Below are 25,528 nucleotides of genomic sequence, written 5' to 3' on the forward strand. Positions count from 1 at the left end.
TGTCAATCTGGTGGTCTTCTGTTCAAGATGCAGTTCTAATCCTTTTCTCTCAGGCTGCCGGACAACAGAGTATCAATCCCTGCAGAGCTGCTAACAGTCTTTCGGAGTCTTCCACCCGCCCAGGGGTGTAATGAAGAGTAGGGTCTGAGGGTCAATTATTTATACCGGATACCCACTTTGAAGTAAGAGAATATTCTGGAGGTTTCCACGCTCAGATGTGCTTAGAATTTCCTGCCTCCCTGCCCTGACCCCAACTTGCCTGGGGTCACAAAGACTAGTGTCAAATCCCTTTGTAAGTGTGCTGGGCAAAGCCTTTGTGATGTGCAGGTGTGGTAGGTGACAATCAAGTCAGAGGTGGCCCATCCTGACAACACCTATTTCCTCTGTCTCACTGTCTGGGAGCAATACACAAACAAGCATTTACAATGCAATAGGTCTCGCAGCATTAAAGTTTGAGTTATTGGCATTGTGTATGACAATGCGTTGCATAACATTTTTAGCAAAGTTTGAATTGATGAGAAGTGAGAGTGTGTGCAAGAGTATGCTGTTGCTCACAGCAGTTATTATTCACACAGCTCTGATGATGCACATCAGGCATGGGCTCACAGCTGTTATTCACACAGCTCTGATGATGCACCTCAGGCACGGGCTCACAGCTGTTATTATTCACACAGCTCTGACGATGCACCTCAGGCACGGGCTCACAGCTGTTATTCACAAAGCTCTGATGATGCACCTCAGGCACGGGCTCACAGCTGTTATTATTCACACAGCTCTGATGATGCACCTCAGGCACGGGCTCACAGCTGTTATTATTCACACAGCTCTGACGATGCACCTCAGGCACGGGCTCACAGCTGTTATTCACAAAGCTCTGATGATGCACCTCAGGCACGGGCTCACAGCTGTTATTATTCACACAGCTCTGATGATGCACCTCAGGCACGGGGCTGACGCGGTTATTATTCAGATAAAACAATAGAGACCGTTCCCAGGATAAGACCAAGTCATAAAGAGTGAGTTGCCCACTGATTGTTGGGCATCTCACAAAAAGTGATAGACTGGCATCACACTCCACCCGGAGTCATGCTTCATCATCTGCCAGTCCTCGCCCTCCAAAAACCGCGTTTGATGGAGGACGGGCATACACCTGAAGACAGGGATGCACTTATAAGTGAGTGGGGGCCCAAAGTGAAAAGTGATTTAAAAAGCCATCACAGTACACCCATGCATCCTTTATTCAACGGGAGACTGTGTGGATTTAAAACAAGGCATGCGGTGAATAAGGACACTATTATCCCATCACCGCTGTGAGGTTTCTTTTAGAGGTGGTCAACATGTTTCTGCCAATTTGTCCTTATGGGTACATGGCATTCGTCAGGACCAAGTTACAATAGGGGCTCCAATCTTACCAAACGTTTTGGCAGTGCCTCACCTCCTCCCCGTCGACGGGGAGGAGGTGAGGCGTACGCTGTAGGTGAACCTACGAAAGCTACACTAACCAATGACATAGTGTAACCACAGGGATTTCCTGAGGACATCGCTTCCCCCTCCCATGGGGCAAGTCAATCCTCTTTAAGGGTCCATGGACCCACCCAGTGGAATAATGATATTGATCATTCCCACGGAGTGCCACTGCCAAAACGTTTGGTAAGATTGGAGCCCCTATTGTAACTTGGTCCTGACGAATGCCATGTACCCATAAGGACAAATTGGCAGAAACATGTTGACCACCTCTAAAAGAAACCTCACAGCAGTGATGGGATAATAGTGTCCTTATTCACTGCATGCCTTGTTTTAAATCCACACAGTCTCCCGTTGAATAAAGGATGCATGGGTGTACTGTGATGGCTTTTTAAATCACTTTTCACTTTGGGCCCCCACTCACTTAGAAGTGCATCCCTGTCTTCAGGTATATGCCCGTCCTCCATCAAACGCGGTTTTTGGAGGGCGAGGACTGGCAGATGATGAAGCGTGACTCCGGGTGGAGTGTGATGCCAGTCTATGACTTTTTGGGAGATGCCCAACAATCAGTGGGCAACTCAGTCTTTATGACTTGGTCTTATCCTGGGAACGGTCTCTATTGTGTTTATCAGGTTTGATTGGAGGCTGACCGTCTTCCAGCACCCTACTGCCTCTCGTTCCCTCCTCGGGCTACTGCCTGAGAAAAATTTTGTGATTTCTCCGCTGTTATTATTCACACAGCTCTGATGATGCACCTCAAGCATTGGAGAGCTGAGGAGGTGGTTAGGATGGTTTCAAGCAGTAAGCACCAAGCAAGACACGCAACCTGTTAATACCACATAAAATATTTTCCAAGAACTTAACATGCTGGAACTAGTCTGCATAACACCCTATGCTCTTTTCTGAAAAATGCAGGACTTTGAATTGTGAATGTCCCACGCTAGATCGGGTAATACTACAGACTCTGTACCGAGTTGGGATATTTTAAATATACCAACCAGTACTCGGGACCTCAAAGCCCCATGCGCAGAAATCCTCCTGCAGTTTCTACTAAGTTTTGGCCGTGTAACACGTATGGGAAAGCAGCCAACTTCTAACACTGAACAATAAACAAAGACAGAGCTAGGGGGATTGCTAGTAGCAGGATCGGCCTCATATGACTTCAGAAGTCAAAGCCAAAAGGCACCCAGCCAACAGTAGGCAAACAGCCTCTTGAGGCCCTAGTTCGGCAGAAGCAAATACACACAAGAGTTTAGGAGTAATTCAGTGTGGTGTGTCAATAAAAAAATTAACTTCGGAGTTCTGCTGAGGTAATATAGCGAGCGGGCACTGCATAAATTTGCATGGTAGGAGATACTCACCACCGACCAAATTATCTACCCATCGCGGGCGCATAGGAAAGACAATTATCTCATGTGCAACACCTCCAGCACGGTTATTTATGCTATTAAAACATGTTTGCCAAGAGTCACTGCGGTTTAAGAAAAATACTTTTCTGAGCAACTAGGGAAAAAAGCGTAATAAAAAATAAGTGTTTGGCTTACTGTATGTCAGTTATGTAACGCCAGTAAACAGCTTGGTCACGCTCATCAACAGGGATCAGGTCGGCACAAGTCAGACCACGCGCCAGGCCATCGGCATCACGCTCACTCATCCATCTAATCCAATATAAGACATTCATCAACAGTTATGCAACCATACACACTGATATGTCCACAATCGCACAGCACAATTTGAGTACTAGAAAAACATACAAACTAGCAATGTCGTGCTAAATAACTAAACGTAGAGAGAAGGTCCAGACTACCGGTTAGAGCTACTTTTGTGAGCAAAAAAGACTGGACATTTCTTTGCGACTTCTAAGAGTTTGGATCATAACATCAAAAGCTGCAATTCTCCGTAAACTAACACAATGGTCTTTATGCACAGCAATGAACTTCATAAGAGGCAACATGTGTTTATTGATAGACTCTAGCATCAGTTAAACAAGCCGTGAGCGAAACCGAAACCTTCCGTGGGGGCGGGACTTCCGTCTTTGGAAGCCCTCGCACGCGCCCACAGAGTGCCATGGAGAGAAGCAGTGCTGGTGGCGCGCGGCTCCCATGCCCGAGTGAGAGCCCCGTGATGGCGGCTGAAGTCCGGAGTGGCGGTAAGTGGGCCTTACTTGGGGGGGGGGGTGGGAGGTGCGCTTGTGTGTGTGTGTGTGTGTGTGTACGCGCTCGTGTGTGCGGCGGGGGGGCTGTATGTGTGTGTGACTGTGTGTGTAGGTGCGCTCGTGTGTGTGTGTCTGTTTGTGCGCATGCGTAAGCAAGGGGATGTGTGGCTGTGTGGTACAGCTTTCCAGGAGAGGAGACAGGAGCTGGCCACAGCGAGCGCGTTCCCGTGCGCTTGGCCCGCTCAATTCCGAGCGCGCTGCCAGCTTCTGTCCCCTCTCTTGGAAAGCTGAATCCCTAACAATAGGTCTCTGGCGAGACCGCGCTTCGTGCGGTTCAATGCCACGAGACCTAAAAACAACTGCTAGCTACACCAAGTCATGTGATCAAGACAGGGCTCGAAAAAAATCCGAAAAATGGTACTAGTCCTGCAGGACTAGTACCTTAAAAAATGTCCTCGACCTAACTGCAACCTACTTGACCTCCCTCTCTGAAAGCAGAGCAAATGTGACAAGATAACAAGATTTAAAGGCATCTTTATTGCTCATTAAATCTTGTTATCTTGTCACATTTGCTCCGTTTTCACAGACAGAGGACAAAAATTGGTTTGTTTTCCTACTCTCCAGAAAGGGCGAGTAGGATCTAAAAACAGCTCGACCTTGTTAAATTTAGCTTGACTATGCAAGCGGTCAAGTGGAATTTTCGAGCCCTTCAAGGATACAGGTTGCAGACAGCAAATGGTTGAGACAAGAAAAGAGCAACTTTCGAAATTAAGCCTTTTCAGAATTGTGACTTGAAATCCAACTTTACCACTAAAGAGGGTTTTCTCTAGCATGTATTAACAAGCATTGGAAATACAATAGGTCTCACCTTTGTTTAAGTTAAACCCATTAGCTTTGCTAATGGTATTGTATTTTAGCTATGTCTCTTTGAGTGTCTGTATGTGACATGTTGTGGCTTTATGTTTTTCGAATTGTAATTGTTATGTTTGTAGTAGTTAAAAGCATAACGTTAGGAGGATAGAAAGGAGTCTCAATGGAAGAAACAGGAGTTGTCAATAAAACTAACAACAGCAGCTGCTCTTCACACAGTTGTGCTGGTGCTTTTATTGGCAGCGCTGGCAGGGGAAATAGGTGGCGCAATCTGCAGTGGCCTCCTCACAAATTAAGCACTGTGCACACTGCATGCACCACGCCTACTCTATACATAGTGTGTGTTCGACCTACCTACATCTTTACATAGTGTGTGCACCCGCCGCGTGCCTCATGTTTAGAACTATACACATAAGAAATGCGTTACTTACCTGTAACAGCAGTTATCCAGTATTGGTGTCTTTCATAGATTCACATGCCTGAATCATTCCCCGTCGTCGAGACGGGAGCCTCCGGTACATAAAAAAGTAATGTCCTATAGACATACATAGAGAAAAAGGGTCTAAGGGCCTCCCCTTAGTAGCCTTTCCTTGTCCTTATGTAAAAAGGACCAAACTCTCACAGTCAGGGGAGGAGCCAAGATGGCGACCGGAGCGGACCTGTAGGCTCCCGGCTCCGCCAGTCCTTGTTTGCCGTGCAGCTATCCTGACTCTGATCCTGGCGCATTTGACGGTGGATTGTAGGCGAAACGGCGCTGATCCCGGCGGTGCTTCTCTGGACCCCCTACCCGCCCGGCGGCCGAAGATAATCGTCTCCTGCTCCCGGCCCTGGACCCCGCCTGCGAGGGCTCCTCCTGCCGTGCCTCGGAGACCGGCTGCCTGCCGGAGTGCTCCGCCGGCACTGGCTGCTGTGAAACCGGCGTGACCCTTGCTCGGCGCTACCCGTGCCCAGCCGCTTGAGAGGACGCGAGACGGCGTGGAGACAGTGCAGTGCTTGTGGAACTGTTGCTTCCCATCGCAGCGGTGCCTTTGTTCGAGGCAGCAGGTACGGGGAGAAGACTGTCCGGCCATTTTGGGTCATACATCCTGTATTGACTCCTTGCCTTGCCATCAGATATCACCGAGGGGCGCTTAACAAGTGTGGAATAACTCTTGGGCACAGTGCATGGTACTCCGCTGACAGCTACAGGGTATTGCACCGGTGCTCTCCTTAATCTGGTGATCGTCGTCGGTCCGGTCACAATGGCTGTGTGCGCCGCCATGTCGGGCGGGGAGATGCGTCCGCCCATGTTAGAGACCGGTGCTGCCCTGCCTACAGGAGAGCCCGAGACTCGAGGAATCCCCCGGGGACACGAGACCCAGGGACTACAGACTGATATCTCCCTTGGAGCCGTCCTGTTAGCCTTGCGTGACCTCCGTTCAGAAGTCCGCCACTGCCACCGGGAACTGGGGGACAAGCTGGACAATATTACATCTATGTTGCGATGGGGCACTCCTGATCCGGTTCTGTACAGTTGCCGCCTGCCACAACCTGCACCGTGTGGGGCGCCGGCGCTTTCTCCTGCCTGCTGCACAGCTGAGCTCGCTGTCTCTTTCACCGACGCCCAAGATCACCAGCCTGATGCCTCTACTCGAGACACTTTGTTTCCCCTCCCAGCGCTGTGTGCAACATTGTGGCCGGATTCTACATCGCATTTGCCTCGAGAACTGTCTGCTACGCTACAGCTGCCTTCTCCTCCTGCGCTGTGCCATTTGCCTATTTTGTTTACTGCATCGTGTACTCTGGGTGCTCTTGTGGAACATTCTGCTGCTCGGGACGGGATCCCTGCTGACTCATCGTGGCCATTTTGGGTTTTCTTCATGTTGTCGTCCTCCCTCTCGCCATTCTCCTCCTTTGTTGCGTGGTGGGCGGGCCTCTTCTGGGGAGCGCGTCTGGGGGAGTATCCGCGTTCGGGCCAGGGCTAGGCTGTTTTTCTGTGGTTGGTGGCTGGGCGGGTGGACCAGGGTTTGGGAATGTATCTTGTTTAGATCAGTGACCGCTGTTAAGTAATGCTTCGCTCCTGTATTGCCTTAATGTTTGATGTTTATCCTGAACCTGGGGTGGAAGATGCATTGGGGACTGGCGGAGCCGGGCGGCCTGACATTAATCCTCCTCCTCTCCTTTTTCTTGTCTTTGAGAGTCGAAGATTAGGGCGTCCTTTTCTCTCTCTCTATAACATATGGTACGTTTTTCTTTCTTCTCCTTCCTTTTTCTTTCTTTCTAAATTTCGGGTTTATGGGGCGACAGACACACTGCTGGGGGGGGGGGCAGGCCGTAGCCTCCGCATGCGTGTAGGGTGGGGGGTTAGTAGTTAGAACTTAGTCATTATTTCTATGGTGCCTTCTTTTACTCCTATTTTTTATTTTCACTTTTGGTCTGGGTCCATGTCTAGTTTACTAGGGGTTAGGTGGCGGCGGGAACTGAGTGGCGCGCGCGAGGGGGTCTTCTACTTGACTCTGAGGATGGCTGCCTTACTGCCCGGGGGGAACTTGCTGGTTGATGTAGAACTCCTGTGTATATGCTTGCAATTATGGTTATGCTCCTCCCGCATGGATCCTCCTTTATTTCTCTTTTACAGCATCTGGACAGTACGACTTGTCTCAATATTTGCATTAAGAAAACTTTTAAAAACTAACCTTCACTGGTTCTGGGACGTGGTATTGCAGTAACTGAAGTGTACTGTTATTGTTTGCTTAAAATGAGGTGTAATACTATGTCGCCGTAATGCTGCAATAGTGCTTAATTGTTTTCGTGGCCGGCCGATTGGTTGTAGGCCCGTACTTGTACTGATTTACTGCACAATAAAGGTTTTCAAAAATTTAAAAAAAAAAAAAAAACTCTCACAGTCAGCCAATCAGCTCCGACCTCCCTCTAGAACCTTCCTGGGAGGAGCCTCAGTCCCTCAGATTTTCGTACGCACCCAGCTAGGTTGGCGTAATACAGTCCGAGAGGAAAGTGAGTCCTTCCAGGGGAGGCGGGAGGGTTGCATGTGAATCTATGAAAGACACCAATACTGGATAACTGCTGTTACAGGTAAGTAACGCATTTCTTATCCAGTATTAGGGGTGTCTTTCATAGATTCACATGCCTGAATCAGAATAGCTAGCAATCATAGGAGCACATTTGTAAAGTAAGTTGCTCTGCCGTCATGTTAGACAATGCATATAATATCATACAACATGGAGACAGCAGAGATAGAATATCACAAGAGCAAGAATGTGCATACCTGGATGGCGGGATGTAGGAAGGCTCACCTTACTGAAAGAGATGGCGAAGCACCGCCTGGCCCACTGCCGCATCCTTCTGGAGTTCGATATCCAGACAGTAGTGTCTGGAGAAAGTGTGCGGTGACTTCCAGGTCGCCGCTCTGCAGATGTCCAGGATTGGCACTCCAGCAAACAGTGCTGCTGACGTGGACATCGCCCTGGTGGAATGAGCAGTGACATGATCGTTCAAAGGCCGGCCGGCCTTGTCGTGGCAGAAAGAAATCGCAGAGGAGATCCATCTGGAGATGCTTTGCTTCGTGAGAGGCAGGCCCATTCTCGGTCTGCTGTATGCCACGAACAGTTGTGAAGATTTCCTGAGAGCCTTAGTCTTGTCCAGGTAGAACTTTAGGCATCTCATAAGGTCCAAAGAATGCAGCGACCGTTCCGCTGCTGTTGAAGGGTTGGCAAAGAAGGACTTAAGGACTATTGGTTCATTGAGATGAAAGTCCGAAGGTACTTTTGGAATGAATTTAGGGTTTGGTCTCAGTATCACCCTGTCCTGTCTGAATTGCATATATGGTTCCTGAATGGACAAAGCTTGCAGCTCGCTAACCCTTCTGGCAGATGTTAGAGCGAGCAAGAGCGCAGTTTTCCATGAGATGTGTTTAATAGATGCCCGATGAATGGGCTCAAACGGATGGCGCATGAGTTGGTTGAGTACCAGATTAAGCTGCCATGTAGGAGGGACTTTCCGAGGCCTCGGAAAGGATCTGTAGAGCCCCTTCAGGAATTGCTTGACTAGCCGACTGGACCACAGAGAAGGCCCTGTGACAGTTCTGGTGAACCTCGAGATAGCCGCCAGGTGAACCTTAATGGACGCATGCGCTAGTCCCGTCTGAGCCAAATGCAGGAGGTATGGTAATATCTGTTCAGGGGTGATGGTGAGGGGCCGCAGGCCCCGGTCTGAACACCAAATGCAGAACCTCTTCCATTTGAGAGTGTAGGTTTTGTTTGTACTGTCCGCCCTTGCTTTAGCTAATACATCCCTGCAGTCCTGTGGGATATTCAGGCCACCGAACTCTCTGTGCTCAGGAGCCAGGCCGATAACTTGAGCGATTGGAGGTTCGGGTGCTGTACCTGCCCGTTGGACATCGTCAGGAGGTTCGGGTGCTGCTTCAGGCGAATCGGTGATCTGATGGAGAGTCGAAGCAGATCCGAGAACCAGTGTTGCCTCGGCCAGAACGGGGCAATTAGGATCAGGGTACAGGGCTCCGCCTTCATCTTCCTGAGGAGCCTCGGGATCATCGGGAATGGAGGAAAAGCGTATGCAAAGGCGCTGAACCATCCGATGGAAAATGCATTTCCTAGTGACCCTTGTTGGGGATGCCAACTTGCGTAGCTTGGGCATTTGGCGTTCCCCTTGGTGGCAAACAGATCGATGTTCGGGACTCCCCATTGAGAGAAGATGTGAGTCAGGGCGCTGTTGCATAGTTCCCACTCGTGGGAGAGGGATCTTTGCCTGCTCAGGGCGTCCGCGATGGTATTGTCCTTTCCGGGTACATATTCCGCTTTGAGCGGGATTCCGTGCAGCACTAGCCAGTTCCAGATCTTTTGCGATTCGCGTGAGAGAGAGAGCGAACGCGTTCCCCCTTGTTTGTTGAGATAGTGCATCGTCGTGGTGTGGTCTGTCCTGACGAGCACCGGGGAGTTCTGGATGCGTGGCAAGAAGGCCTGGAGATCCAGATACACGGCTCTCAGCTCTAAAAGGTTTATATGGAGCAATTTTTCCTGAGTGTCCCATTTGCCGCTGATCTGAAGGTCCTGGAGAACAGCGCCCCATCCCTCTAGGGAGGCGTCTGTGGTTATCACCATAGGTGATGCTGGAAGGAGAAACGGTGACCCTACGGTTAGATTCTTGCGACGTTTCCACCATTCCAGACCTTTGGACATTTTTGGTGTGATCCGAATAATGTCTTCGAAGGAGCCAGTACTTTGAGTCCATTGGCTCGTGAGTGCCTCCTGCAACGGGCGCATCCTGAGTCTGCAGTGCGGGATGAGGAGTATGCAGGAAGACATCATCCCTAGGAGGGAGGTGTAAGTCCGAACTTTTAGGTGTGTCTTTGCCGCCACAGCCGTGGCCAGAGACAAGATCTTGTCCGTTCTCTCCTTCGAGGGGAAGGCTCTTGTGCAATTTGTGTCCAAGGTGGCCCCTAGGAAGGTAATTTTCGTTGTGGGGACCATGCATGATTTTTTGAGATTGAGCGTTAGTCCCAGCCTCTGAAAAAGATTGGTGCAGGCGTTGGAGGATTCGGCTGCGTCTCCAGGTGAGGGTGCTTTCACCAGCCAATCGTCTAGGTAGGGGAAGACTTGGTGACCCAGTTGACGTAGGAAGGCTGCCACCGGCGCAAGGCACTTCGCGAAAATCCGCGGCGCGGACTTGAGGCCGAACGGCAGGACTTTGAACTGATAGTGACGGCCTGCCACCTCGAACCTCAGGAATTTCCGGTGACTTCTGAGGATGGGGATGTGGTAGTAGGCACCCTGGAGATCTAAGGATGTCATGAAGTCTCCTCTTTCTAGAATGCCCAGAATTTCTTGAATCGTCACCATCCTGAAGGATTGGCTCCGTAGGAAGGCGTTGAGCGCCCGGAGATCCAGGATGGGCCTCCACTTGTTCTCTTTCTGTTGTACAAGGAAGAAGTGGGAGTAAAATCCCTTCCCCTTTGAGGATACTGGCACTCTTTCGATTGCTCCCTTCTGTAGCATTATCGAGAGTTCCTTGAGAAGCAGGCGCAGGTGTTTGTGCGTCCGTCTGCGTGGAGGTGTATTGGGAGGGATGGAGGTGAATTCGAGAGAATGGCCGAATCGAATAATTTGAAGAACCCACCGGTCCGTGGTGATGTACTGCCAATTGGTGAGGAAATGGGTCAGTATTCCTCCAATTTGAAAGGATGGAGAGGGTGGTTGGACTGGCTGGAGTAATCGGTCACTGGCGGCCGCCAGCGCCCCTCTTGGTATTTTTTCCTCTGTAGCTAGATCTTCCAAACGAAGATTGGCGGCCTTGCTGCTGTTTGTGCTGGTATTGGCCTTTGTTATTGTATGAATACGAGGACCTGTTCTGATAGGAACCTCGATAAGAGGACTGACCTCTGGATCTGTTACCTCGAAAGGACTGGTTTCTGGACTGCAGAGTGCCCAGTGCCCTTGCCGTGTCGGTGTCCTTCTTAATCGTCTGCAGTGCCTCGTCAATTTTTTCCCCAAAAAGGTGTTGTCCGTCGAAGGGCATGTCCAGAACCTTCGATTGCACTTCCTGGCGGAATGATGTCGCTTTCAGCCACCCTTGACGTCGTAGGACTGCAGCCCCCGCAAGCTGACGGAAGCCTGTCATGGCTGCGTCGATAGCACAGTCAATTAGCTCCGCCGCTGAAGATTGACCTTCCACCAGGAGAGCCTTTACCTCACCCTGGACTGTGTCAGGCAGTTCCTTCACGTAAGGGGCTATGTCCTCCCAGAGTTGGCGATTGTAACGTCCCAACAAGGCAATGGAGTTGGCCACCTTGATGGTCATGGCCGATGTGGTTGTGAAGCGTTTTCCAATCGTGTCAAGTTTCCTGCCTTCCTTGTCCGGGGGAGCGGACAGTGGGGAGGAAGGGTTACGGGAGTGTTTCTGGGCCGCCTGTGTCACCACCGAGTCTGGTTTGGGGTGACCATTGAGGCAAGCCGCCGCAGTAAGTGGGGCTCTGTATTTCTTGTCTAGGCGTGGAACCACCGCCGGTACAGAAGCAGGTGTCAGCATTAATTTCTTTCCTTGTTCCCACAAGAACTCTATAATCGGAATAGATTTAGTGGACTTTTGTGTCTGTTCTTTGAAATCGTGCAAGAAGCAGTCCGTTTCTGTTGATTCCACAGCCATATGGAATCTCTTCGCTGCCCTCTCCACAAGTTTATGGAAGCCTGCAATGTCCACAGGCGGGGAGTCCGCTTGACGTGGTTGTGGTGAAGCTGGGGATGATGCCACATATTCATCCTCTTCATCCTGGTCCGAGTGGTCCGAGTGTATCTCCTGGACCTCTCCTTCCTCCAATTCCTCCTCATCCTCATCTTCGTCTGAAGAGACCACCACCTGAGGCTGGACGTCATGGTGTGTTTGAGGGTGAGGGTGAGTTTGTTTCGGGGTGGACACTGGTACTTGGACTGTAGGTGTCTCATTCCCCTTGTCCTCAGGCGCATGAACCGTAGGCGCTTGACTGCCTCTGTCCGCGTCCGGAAAGCGTTGTTTGTAATCCTGTACAAGGAATCTCAAGTCATTGACGAGGGTCGCCGGTAAGCATATCATGGGGGTGACGTCCGTGCGGACGCTAGTATGGACAGAGTGTTCCTGATAGGTGAAGTCTTCCTGTTCTTCATCAGTGCTTTGGCATTTGATATTAAGGTCCGAGACCGAAGTAGCGGGATCCTGGTGGTCATCCTCTTCGGATTCTTCACTTTGGAAGATTTCCTGAGGTGGCTGCGTTTCCACTTTGCTCGGAGATGTTGTTTCCGGGGTAATTTGCAGTTTGTTAGGCTTGCCAGACTTCGCATCAGAGCCTGCCGTCGTCGAGGGAGCCGTCGACGGCGGCAGCATGAGGGTCGATACTTCGACCAGTTTCGATTTTTTTCATGGCTCAGACAGTGCCATCTTCGACGACGAGTCTTCCGTCGACGGTGTTGTCGAGTCTTTCGTCGACGGAGTTTTCGCCGTCGACGAAGCGTCTTTCGTCGTCGACGGGGTCTTCGAAGTCGACGACGAGTCTTTCGTCGACGGAGTCGTCGACGAGGTCCTCGTCGACGGTGGAGTGGGTGATGGATTCTTGGTCGTCGACGACTGCGAAGTCGTCGTCGACGTCTTCGTCGACGGTGTTTTCGTAGACGACGTCCTCGTCGTCGAGTCTCTCGTCGACATCTTCGTCGTCGACGGTGGGATCTTTGGCAACGTCTTCAACGACGATGGGCTCGTCAATGACGACGGCGTCGTCGACGTTGTAGTCTTCGTTGTCGACATGGTCATTGTCGTCAACGACGATTTTAGGAGTATAATAGAGGAAACAGGTCTACCTGAAGATGAGGAAGATGTAGTCGTCGTCGTCGACGCTGAAGGCGACGACGCTGATGTGGTAGACACTGTGGTCGTGACTGAGGTAGTCCTCTGGGCTTGTCTAGATGACGGAGCAGGCTTTTTAAAAGTTTGATCATCCTTAGCAGACACTGAAGATGTCGCAGATCTCGCCTCTGAAGACTTCCTGTGGGTCTTCTTAGGAGGAGTGTCTGAGGGGCCAGGGGAAGACACCCTAGGCCTCTTTTGAGAGACAGCTGAGGTCCTGGAAACACTGCTCACAGAGGAGTCCAGATTGTCTCTGTCCTTAAGCCTGTCAAGCCAAATGAGAAGGCGACCTTCCCTATCTCTCACGGTCTTTTTAGGAAAAGACCTACAAATCTTGCATTTGTCTGAGACATGGTCCGGGTAAAGGCAATACAAGCACAGGTCGTGCTGATCATCCACATGGATCCTTTTCTTCCCACAGGAAGAGCAGGCCCTGAAAAGGGCTTTCTTCTGTGATTCAGACATGGAAGAAGCAGTGGAAAGAAAACACTTACTGCCAAGACAGTGTAGTGAAGTAATCCTGGAAGAGTTGAGGGTTCAGATATCACTTTCAAAGAAAGTTTGTTGAATTTGAAGGAATCCTGAGGAGAGCTCAGGCTGGAGACTCCCTAGCACAACGTGCGGTAGAAAATCTGAGGGACTGAGGCTCCTCCCAGGAAGGTTCTAGAGGGAGGTCGGAGCTGATTGGCTGACTGTGAGAGTTTGGTCCTTTTTACATAAGGACAAGGAAAGGCTACTAAGGGGAGGCCCTTAGACCCTTTTTCTCTATGTATGTCTATAGGACATTACTTTTTTATGTACCGGAGGCTCCCGTCTCGACGACGGGGAATGATTCAGGCATGTGAATCTATGAAAGACACCCCTAATACTGGATAATGTTTAGCATACATACATCTCTCTATGCAGAACAGGTGCACGACATCTGCCACTGTCTGTAGACAATGTGCAACCTGCCTCTGAACATGTCATCTGCATCATTCTTGAGCCTATACATGCCACATGCACCCTGTTTACATCTGTAGGCGCCTAGTGCATCATGCATACCAGCCACACCCACCTCTGTATATATCGTGTGCGTTCCCGCACCCTCGGATGTACGCATCTCCTTCCACACTCGCACACAAAACACACACGCGCGGTTTAGCAGGCTACCGCCGTATGTGTGCAGTAATCCAATCAGGGATTTTGCACTCAAACAAGGCTGCTGAACCTATGGCTGTACAAAAGGGGATGATGGACGGAGCGTTTGAGCAAATCAAACACGCACCCCCAGTCAACTGATCTGGGTTTAATCTATCACCATTCTTTAGCTTACTCAGCCACCCCAGTTCAGACATGGCCATATGCAAATCAGTCTGACCTGTGCTTCATGGGAACAGTCCATCCCAAACTGCCAAACCTATGGCTGAGCAGCTGCACCTGTAATCTGGCCCCTCGCTCTCAAAGGGTGAATGCCTCAGTCCTTCCATGCTCTCTGTGGGGTGCACAGTTTTCAGGAGTGGGGCTGCCCGTCCCTGGGAGGGTCATGCTGAAGAGGCGGCCATTGTATATTGGAGGGAGAGGGCGTTGGAAAGGGATACATGTGCTGAGGGGCGCTTAGGACTGAAATACGTGCTTTCCTCTAAAGACGGGGGGGTCTTCACACTAAACAGGGCTTACCTTAAACAGAGTGCCGCATAACTGCCTGCATGCCTCCCCACCCCCACAGCTGTATGGGAGTGTGCTTCACTCTGATACAGCTGTTCGCATATAGAGGGTTCACAAAGTTCAAACTTTCAAACGAGATTTGAAGAGAGATAGAAGGAAAGTTGAGAACAGGGATTTACACTCCTGGGGGCCGATCTGCAGAATAAACAACTGGCGTTCAAGACCTCAGCACATTATTAAATCATGGCGCCTACTTCCTCTATCCCCATGCGCTGGTGTGGCTGCGATGCCCCTACTACACCTGGAGGCTGAGCCGCGAAGGGGCTCTATGAAGATAGGTCGAAATGCCACCCGCTGAGAGCCCGTCCCTCGCTGCCCGAACCCGGGGGCAGATTACAAATGGCGAATGCGAGCACCCAGCTTCCTTGCGAGTTTTAAATTCTCCTGTCGCGCACCTCTACTGCAGCACCTTGACACCTCCCTGATCTTAAGTTTCTGCACATACACTCTGATTTTAAACTGTATATATATCCTGCATTTAACGCCACTCTCCTCTGCAAATCATGATTAATGTATCCATCCCAAAATTCAAATAAAATGGCTGCTTACACCACAACGTGAGTCAGCTAGTCACTAGAGTAAAGCTGACACTTTAAAGGGGTTTATACTACACACATGCAGTCACTGGGTAAATACTGATATTTAAATGGGTCTTATATACACACTTTTACTGTAGTAAAAACTGGTTTTCTAAAGGATTTCATACACATTCAGCCACTGGAGCAACTACTGATATTTAAATGATGGATTTTAAACACGCACATTCACTGGAGTAAAAACAGATATTTACTTTAAATAAACAAGCGCGGATACGGGCTTCAAAACGCCTTCCTCGTAAATGAAGCGGGCACTGCAACTGGCTAGAAAAAAAACTGCTGGCATTGGCAAAGCGGAAAGAAAACAAAAGGAGTGAAAGTAAATCGCACTGCTAAATAATTCAATAAACAAGCGCAGATCCGGTCTTCTAAACGCATTACTATGTACATGCAGCGGGCACTGCAGCTGGCTCGAAAAACAGCAAATCGCACGGCTAAATAATTAAACAAACAAGCGCAGTCCTTTTTCAATAACAAAAAAAAAGTGGTTACCGACTTAAACAAGTAGTGTGCATGTCCTTGATTTCTCTGCGTACCGATCGGCACAAGCCCCAAGCGTATAGGAATAATTTATACGAGGTAAACGCAACACAATGGTTATGCCAAACCTACATAACAGTTAAAGTTAAAAAGAAAACATTATTTGTGAAACGTAACCCAATAGTAGACGCACAGCCCACAAGCAAGTAATGGTAAAAAAAAGAAGTGCCGACAGTAATTATAAAACTCACTGTGTCATACAGCCAGTAAAAGATCCAGTCCAGGTGGGCAGGGTCAAAAGAAGATAGGGTGGTAACCAGGAGGGACTAAAAAGCTTCCGTTACGATCAGAACACACCGTTTAGCATAATCAGTAACGCAAAATGACGCACACAATAGAAATTACGGGCAGAGCCGAAACTCCGCTTCTAAAAGTATATTGATTCCAAGAAGCCCTCGCAAAGCGAGCAGCGCATGCGTTGAAAAAACAGGCGAGACCTAAAAAGGAAGGTTTGGTTCTACCGAAATGTTTATTTTGCCAGGTCAAAATGGCGGTCTTAAAGTGCTAATACATGCTGCAGTGGAAGGCCAGGGACATGTTTAAAAGAGCTACTTAATTGAGTGGCATTATCAGTGCTGCAGGCCCACCATTAGTATTTAATATACAGACCCCGGGTACATGTAGTACCACTGTACGAAGGACTAACAAGTAAATCAAATGTGCGAAATGGGGGTACGTCAATTTCACCTCGTTGAAAGAAGAAAGCACTTTATCACTGGTTAACAGTGGTAAGGTGTGTAGAGTACTATGGCCAACAAAAAAAGAGCAGCAAAAACGGAGGTCTGGGGCGAAAAGTTTGGCGGAAGACCATCCTAAGGTTGACAGGTTAACATTCCTTAGTTCCCAGATCATTTGGCATTCATTGCCTATACCCAAGTGTTCTTTCAGTCATCTTACCTGTCCTCAATAATTTTCCTGCAGTGCCTTTTCTCGTGTCCGATTATTTTACTTACATCCTCAGTGTAGATGTACAACTTAGGGGTACTGTTCTTCTTTTGTTGTGTGCATTCACAACAAACCACTTCTTTCATGATCTATTCTCCACAGGCTCTTTAACTCGGTCTCTTTCTGTGTATTTTTCCCCTATGTAGTGTGCATGCTTCTGCTGTGTGTGCCAATTCCAAGATTTGTTAAGTGGGGTCTCCAATCACAAATTTCATGAGTGAAACAGTGCATTGTAGCTGTGAATTAGCTATTGTTTCCTGAGTTCAGTTTCCACCAACTATTTGGTTGTCTTTCTGTTGAGGATCTTAATATGTGGGTCCCTTTTTGCCCATCAACCACAGTAAACCAGGGGTTTCCATGTTTTAGTTGACACCTACATTTTTTGGTAGATCTGCCTTTAGGATTTATTTCTAAATTGCCACATATGGGACAATAGGAACAGTGCAGAAATACAATCTGTGATTGAATATCTGCTCACAGAGTGATTAATTTATTTTACAGGTTATCTCCCTCTTTTTTCCTATTTGTTCAACTCGGAAATCTTTCGTCTGGTACCATGCTGAGGCTCTGGAATTCTTTGTCCTAAATTCGAATCACCACAATATTTTCTTTTAAATTAACATATTTTCTCAGTCTCCCACTTAAAAAAAATAATAAAAAAGCATTCAAGAAATGTTTGAAATGGCAATCTACTGAGGGTGAGTGTGTGGCCTGGAAAGGGGGAGGGGCTTCAGACCTGCATCACTCCAAAAATAAATATCTGCCTCATATACCTTTCTTTAAGGAGTAAGGCTTACTTCAGGGCAGAGATATCGCCACTCATGCAGCCCTTTTATCTATGTTTTCTTCAGGACTAGTACTTATGCAGCCAAATCTCCAACAAGAAAAGGAAAAGGGTTTTATGTATAATCCTCGTTTTTCATAATAGAATACTTTGCTATATCATAAGCTAGGTTTCCTGAATTTCATTTATTTTACTTTAAAAACATTACATTGCACCTTTTAGAAACCCAGCAATTTCCATATCATATAATGTCTTGTACTGGCAATGTGTTCTATTTTCTTTTTCAGCTTCCAAGTGAAGGATCCCTCAACAATGGGCTCCATCGTGCCTTTTTCACCTGTCAATATTTACTGTCAGATTTGTGAGATTTTCAAGGATCAACATCCTTTAAAATGCATTTATGGTTTTACAATCAATGTGAGCTATGAAAATCTCACGGAAGGGACTAGGCTACCCTACCCAAAGTGCAATTTGCTGTTACATACCATTATTGTTTAACATTTACTACTGCTGCACAATGGAATACTTCAACTTCAAGCATATGAAAGATCAGATTACAATACTGGAAAACGTCTGGGGAAATGGAGGCCAGGCATGACCAGAAAATCAATCAAATTAAATCGAATGTGGGTGAAAGATGTTGCGACAATTTACAGAAAGAGTGCGTGGAACAGAAAGAGAGAATAAAAGCGAGAGCACACATGTATAGATCGACATAAGTTTGATTATCCATATCAAAACTCTCAATGAATTCTGGCCAGCAAAAGAGGTCATCTTTCAAACCTGAAGCATGCAACAATGTAATGAGCAGTGTAGGAGATCATGCAGCAGTAAAGAACAGAACATACATGGTTAAGCCTTCACCCCACTAGGGAGACAGATATTCAGTCACATATAGTTGTGCTCTGCCTGGCGCTGGTGCCACAGAGAATATTTAAGTTACTGGGCCAGTAATTGGTCAGACTCACCTGGGACTATCCTCCACCGGGTCTCCATCGATAACATCCCCATTGGTGGCACTTCCATTTGGCATCTCCGCTGTGCACTGTGTCTGAAAAGGCAGAAGGGAAAGAAGATCAGAAAACTTTCAAAGCATGCATGCAGAAACAATTCTCCCAATATAAGCAGGGCAAAGCTATCGTACCTAAAGACATAAGCTGATGGACAGGACGGTTGAACCATCGAACTCGATGGTAGGGCTTTCAAATAAGCAGCTAAGATCAGAATCTCAGACATATAAGGTGTATACCCAAATGAAAATCAGGCCTTATCAGGGTAAGAAGAGTCATTTAAATTATACAATACATCAGTGAAATTGTATATATGGACAGCTTTGCTAAGAAACTCCAACAGTAAAATATTTCAAAAACATCTTACATCCTTCCCTAACACATCTTTAACTTCATGTATTTTTAAAGTTTGTAATACCAAGTTGGTGGATAATATGGACACAGTTAGGCCGTTTGAAAGAAAACTGAGTGGGTTAACTTCCCAGTGCAGATATCGGTGAACAATCTGCAGGGTCACTGACTCAAACATAGGTAAGGGGGCTAGCATATTCTTACATTGTTTACAGGATGACAGAATGGGTACCAATGAATTAGTTCACACAAACACATATTGTACATAGCTCTCTAAAGCCACACGACTGGAGCAGCAAGCACGGTAAAATCATATTGAACATTCTATTTCTGGGATGAGGGAAGACTTATTTATGGGACACACACCTCTATGTACAAATGCGTGTACATAGTTGTACAGTTAATTTCAAACAATTATCATTCTTATTCCATAAACTCTTTCCCGTTACCAACCTGTGGATATCAGAAACTGCTCCGTCAGCTGTTTTAATACAGCGCCTTAACTGCAAGAATGGCTTAACCATGAATAGGTCATTGACAGCATGCCCCATCCATAGGCCTATTACACCATCAGCTGAATCAATGTGTGTTCTATGATCGATGACTGAGGGTGCTGTTAAGGGGCCTTTGGAGTATGTAAGTCATTATAAAAGTATTTTTTATATTATCACAAAGCTGTTACTTGTTTTAAACCTGTGGGTGGATTTCACCGCTGAGAATGAGACAGGCAACAGGAGAAAGACACCATTGGTAGTTTAAGCCAAGAGATTTCGTAGAACTTCTTGCGTACAGTTGAGATGGCTCTAGCGCATGGTGCTGGAAAAATGCACGTGTATGTATATATCTGAAAGGAACACATACCAGGAGATTGTCACAGTACGCATGTCTAGCAGTAGTCATATAGTCTTTCCAGTAACTCAAAGAACAAGCATTTACAATGCAATGGTTTCGCCTTTGGAAAAGTTAGAGTTATTGGCATTGCTCATGACATTTCTTTTTTTTTTACTTATAAATAAATGGCATTGTTATTTATATTGCCAACAGCTCTCACGGCCCACACAGCTCTCTCAGCCCACACAGCCCACAGCCGACACAGCCCACACAGCTCTCAGCCCAACACAGCCCACACAGCTCTCAGCCCAACACAGCCCACACAGCTCTCAGCCCAACACAGCCCACACAGCTCTCCCTTTAAAAAAATCGTTGCTCTGCATACATGTTAAACAATCGTCTTACTCCACCACCATTAAGAACAGGTAGCCCTTTCTCACCGTATCATATATCCATTACTGGATTTTTTTGATAAAGGTCGCATGATCATATCTATGGTCAGATATACTTTTATGTAAAGATATATAAAGAGAAAAGAGTTGTAATGTCGGTGCCCAAGCAACTGATAGCCTGTAGTCTGAATCAAGGGCCTTTGAAATTAAAACACTTATGAAAGTAAGTCCAATATTGCTCTGAGCAAAGTCAAAACTCACTTTGTGTATTTTGTAAAGAATGAGTAACAATGGGTCTTGCAGACAACTGAGCATTTGTGTGGCATGTGGGAAGATAATTAAAAGTGAAGTAAAGAGGGGAGCGAGAAATAAGCGGTAGGGAAGAGGAACAAAAACAGAAATGAGGCAGTGGAAACAATAAGAAATAAACGGAAAAGAGTAAATAAACCGCAAATTGGCAAATGAAAGAGTCATAGGACAACAAACTAATCCGAGAGGGGGGGAAGTGGAAAAGAATGAACGAGACAAAGAAGAGCGGAAAACGAAAAAGGGTTGTACTGATAAAATACAGAAGAATGATGGAGGAAAAATAAAGGGAAACTGGACAAAGTAGAGACATTTATTCTGAGTTGAAGCTGGGTAAAGTGTAAAGGAAACTGCAAACGTGTGACAGGTGGCGCTAAAAAAGTGGAAAGACAATGTGAAATCCCAGTAGTGGAAAAGCATTCAGAGAAAGGCTGAGCCTGTGGAGAAAGTTCCAGCTGGAGGGGAGGGGGCGGATTCGAGCACCCTCGGAGGAGACAGACTTGGCATGTGGGCCGTGAGTCAACCAAGTAGTTTTCGAGAAAATTGAAAAATGCAAAGCGTTCAGTTAATGTGCAAAGTACCATGCTTTCTACAATGCAGGATAGAAGTCATGTTATGTTTTTGTTGGGTATGGAAAAGAAGAAGAGGACTCCTGTCAAAAACACTGTAGAAAGTTGTAAAAATGTTGTTACAAATGTTATTTTCTTTAGTATAAAACTCGGTATGCCGCTTCTCAAATGTATTTACTTCTTAACAGCGATGTTTTGCCTCTAAATGCATTGCCATGTGGCTATGTAATTGAAATAACATTCCCTCCCCATTTTGAACTAAATTGTGCTTTTCATGTCGAGTTATGTTGCTTTTAGGTTTAGGCAGCATGCAACGCCAGACACCCCTCAGAATGCACATGGAAACAGGCCTTTAGCTGGAACTCTCACGAAGCAATAGTATATATGTTTGTAGGTATGTATGTGGGCTAATTGAAAAGGACACATGCTGATGGGGAGAGTTGTTTCAACCACCACACAACGGAATAACGCCCTAAACATGTGATATTAGGGTGGTGCTAAAATTGCCCGGCTGCCCCCCTTCTGTACCCATTTCTGTGCAGCAGTCCTGGCAGCGAGGGGAGGCCTCCGGCGGGCAGAAGAGGAGAGACAGGTGGCGACTGGAGTGGTGCTTCGTCAGCACAGCACAATACAGTATGTTTACAGCATTCGGAGGGGGGGGGGGGGGGGGGGGAGGGGGATGACGATGTGTCCGTCAGCCCTCAGTTCGAAACTGAATGCAATTCTGTAGGTCACGCTACTGCCTCCTCGCGTTTTACCACTTACACTGTGACACACATATTAAAGAACAAGCACTGACAAAGTCAACACTTCTTGGCTATGCCAGAAGCTTTTGCTTTGCCAATGTCTTTCAGAGCAGTGCAGCTGCTGTGCAGCACGGCTAAAGGTTAGACAAACTAGCAAACGAGAGACCTATTTCATTGCAAATGCATTCCGCGCCATGTTAATAAAATAAACTAGTTGGCATGCACTGTGACTGCAGTTGGATTTATAAGGCATTGTACCACCCGTCCTGCTTCACTAAACCAAAGCGGGACACCTTGTTCCCGTGTTACAGCGTCGCTGATCTTAAAGCAGTTAAAGCGAGTCGCAGGACCAGGACATGCTCGAACATATAAGTACATATGACGCACTTCAACGCTTGTACATTCTTGATTTATTACTCCCACCGTCTCGAGTATTGCAGCCAACCATGAGGGTCACTGGTTGTAACGGACTGTGATAATGACCAGCGTTTAATACATAAAATATCAACAAACGGTCATAGCGAAGTGCCGCCGGATTCCGTCCTAGTTTCACATTGTTCACCTCCCTAGGTAACAGCATGTCTGTGGAGCGCCGGATGTATGTTTTCCCACATTGTATGTGGTCGCATATCGCATGAGTTCATGTATGATGCTCCAGGGTGTATCATGTTAGTGGTACACCTGTAGTTGTTTTATAAGTGATGCATTTATTGGACCTGCTGCCGAACTGGATTGGTAATACCTTTCTCTACCTGCATGAAAGTTTCCACGCTGCGACGCCGGGGCTTCTTTCAAAGAGAAGGTCGAGGTCAAATTTATACAGTCGACTCGTAAAAGAAAAACACAAAACCTCAAGGAAGGTTTGCATCCATCCAGGTGTTTGCTTTCTGAAAGAAATGCCTCCGCGTAGCAGGAGAGGTGCGGGGATGGGCGCGCGAGCTGCGTCGGAGTGGCACCGGATCTCCACTGTCCGTGCCTCCGACATGAAGCTCTGGTGCATGAGGAGGTTTCCCATCCTGGAGTGGGCGCCCCGCTACAGACTGAAGGAAAACCTAGTCCCAGACACAGTTTCCGGGCTGCATCTGGCTGTTTATCAGGTAACACACGGTGATTGTACTGCAGATACCGTTACAATTTCAAAAGTGATGTTTATCATTAACGCTATAACGTTGTTTTTAGCGTTCTTTTTATTGATAAGAATTTGCTAAAAATGCTTAGAGTAATAAAACTCATCAGATCAACCCACAAAAAATCTGTTTGGGAACACCAGAACGAAAGGAATTGAAAATAATAGGCTCCCGTTTTTCAGTTTCTCAAAAATCCAAACCAAGCACGCTTCTGGGATCATCTCAACAAATTAAGAAATGGCAACGTAAGCAGGGAGAATGGGGTCGAGTCTCTTCCCCGCCCCCCTCCCGGGGTGCCGTTCTTACCTGCTGGACGGGGGTGTTGGGCCCCAGAAACCTGCTGGAACCGTTTCGGTAGGGTGAGGGGGCCAGGAGCCGGGTCCGGGTGGAGTGCAGCCGCCGGCCAGGAGCCGGGTCCGGGTGGAGTGCAGCCGCCGCGCTGAGTCTGTGTCCGGGCTCCGGGGGCGGGGAAGGAGGAAGGCGGCCATGAGCAAACAAGCGGGAGGGGGCGGGAAAGGGGGAGGAGAGACGCTGACGACGGCCTTGGAGCAGGAAGGCGGCCATGAGGAAAGAAGCTGGAGGGGGCGGGAAAGGGGGAGGCGAGACGCGGCGGGCACCAAGAAACAAGCGGGAGGGGGTGGGAAAGGGGGAGGAGAGACGCTGACGACGGAAGACGGGTGCCGGCAATGCCGGACCAGACACGGGGGCGTTCCCGGCGTCGCGTGACGTCGGCAAAAGCCAAAGAATGTCGGGAACGCCCCCGTGTCTGGTCCGGCATTGACGGACAGGCCCCTCGTCCAATGGCAAGGCTCCGTTTACGGAGCCAGCCAATCAACGACGAGGGCCGAACCAAAGCACCCTACGGTTCTCAACAGGATTTCGCCTGCGCGGAAAAGCTGCGCAGAGCGCAGCTTCCGCTAGGCGAAACCTAAAAAGGAAACTAACTGCATTTATTAAATAAAAAGTGGCATCAACTAGGGATGTATTTTCAGCTTTTTTTGGGTGGGTATATATCGAGAACGAACATTTCCTAATCTAACAACGAGGAACAGTTGTGTTATTTTCATGAAATTTATTTTTCATAATTTATAATAAATAATTTGAGTACAGCAATTAATCATTTATCCTTTGTCTGTACATAGTATTTTTGGGACAAAACACATCTCGTCCACTAATTGAGTAATAAGGCGTTTTCTCTTTAACAAAGGGAATCTCCTATTTTCGCCTGCTTTTTCTGCCTTGATGTAAATCAAAAGTATTTTTTCCTTGGAGAAGAGAAGACACTCGAGAATCTAAGCATGCGTCACCTTTCATCTGGTAGGATTCATACCAGAGCTCATCCTACTAAAGGAGGCCTTTCCACAAGAGGTACGGTTGTCAGCTCACTGACCAGCTTTCAATCTACATCTGCAGTATGCAGAGTCTGCAATTGGCCCTCGAGTGGTGAGGAGGACCATTTAGCCTGAGTACATCGGACACAAATCCCTACTGAACGGAGGCCCCACATATTTAGTTGCTTGAGCCACTCCTCAGAGGACATCTGCTTTGGTCTGGTAACTGCAGACTCTCAGTATGGTACAAATAGCAGCTTATGGTACACGTCATGTCCACACGGTGCAGGACTTGCACAGTAAACAGGCAAGGAGATGTAAGAAGAAAGTCAGAGAAACTCTCTCTTTGTTAATAAGCAACATTGAAAACACTTTTGGAATAAAGAAGTGCAAATACTGAGGCGCTCTCCCCACAAAACATCATGAAGGACAAAGGTGGGTCAAACTTGTTTATTCACTTGACCAATGTCACCAATTCCTATCGAAGAAATGTTTAAGATGCAGTAGGCCATTGGTTCCAAAGGTGTGTGCATCAGCATGGTGAGGACCAGATTAAAATTTCAGAGAGTAACAGGATGCAGTAACGGATGATACCCGTGCATTCGGACTTTCAGATATCTCATTACAGCACGGTTCATCGTGGAGCAAGATTTCACTCTATTCCGTAGAGGAACCAATAACAACACTGTTGGTCTATAAGTATCCTGATGCACACCTGCACCAATTGGCAGAAAAATAGGTCACATCAACTGCAGAGAAGGTAAGGAGTTTGACATTCATCCTTAAACCCCAGTCGCAGAACCACAGCCATTTGCTTTTTTCCTGAGTTAGATTGAATAATTTCTTGTAGGGTGAGGTACCTCAAGATTAACAAAGGATAGGCCTAGGTACTGAAAGGTCCACCTCTTAGCAACCAAGTGTTCAAGCTCAGTACTAGATGAGAGCAGTGGAGCACCTTGTTTCCCTCTGTGGGAATGAAGTCCCTCCTCAGGGAAAGAAAGAACTGGAGATTCTGCAGCAAGTGGAGCAAGTCATAATACATACCGGCTGTAGTTGGGGTAGGAGATCAGTTAAAGCTTGGGCTGTCCCTGATCCCCTGGAGGACTCTAAAAGAGGAGTCAGGGGATGGGGAAAATGAAATAGAAATGCTCCCATCGTGTCAAACATCAAGTCGCTCCTGGGAAATTAGGCCTCTTTAACATCCAAGAAGCATACTGGTCATGCTAGAAGCAGATATGGGTTGCAAAGTTATATAGGTATGGTAAACTACTGACGTTCTGCTGGTGGAGGCAGGCCACTATCTGGACCAAATTATTTGTAAATACTCATGGGCCCGCACAGAAAACAAATGGCTGATGCCCTGTACTGGTAGGAATGGTTTCCCACTATAAAAGTATAAGTCTTAAATGTACTAAGCAA

The 25,528-nt window shown here is 47.5% G+C and overlaps 1 protein-coding gene across 3 annotated transcripts in view; it reads right to left on the bottom strand.

Annotated features, from left to right (window-relative positions):
• UIMC1 (ubiquitin interaction motif containing 1) overlaps positions 1-25,528 on the bottom strand; it is a 437,824-nt gene that overhangs the window by 89,500 nt on the left and 322,796 nt on the right. For all 3 annotated transcript variants that reach the window (XM_086931770.1, XM_086931769.1, XM_086931771.1), the window contains one exon: positions 18,415-18,497. In XM_086931770.1, the coding sequence (XP_086787896.1) occupies positions 18,415-18,497 (83 nt within the window). The remainder of the gene's footprint in view (positions 1-18,414; positions 18,498-25,528) is intronic.

Source organism: Lissotriton vulgaris, chromosome 7 (assembly GCF_964263255.1).
Source record: "Lissotriton vulgaris chromosome 7, aLisVul1.2, whole genome shotgun sequence".
In the NCBI taxonomy this organism is placed as follows: domain Eukaryota; kingdom Metazoa; phylum Chordata; class Amphibia; order Caudata; family Salamandridae; genus Lissotriton; species Lissotriton vulgaris.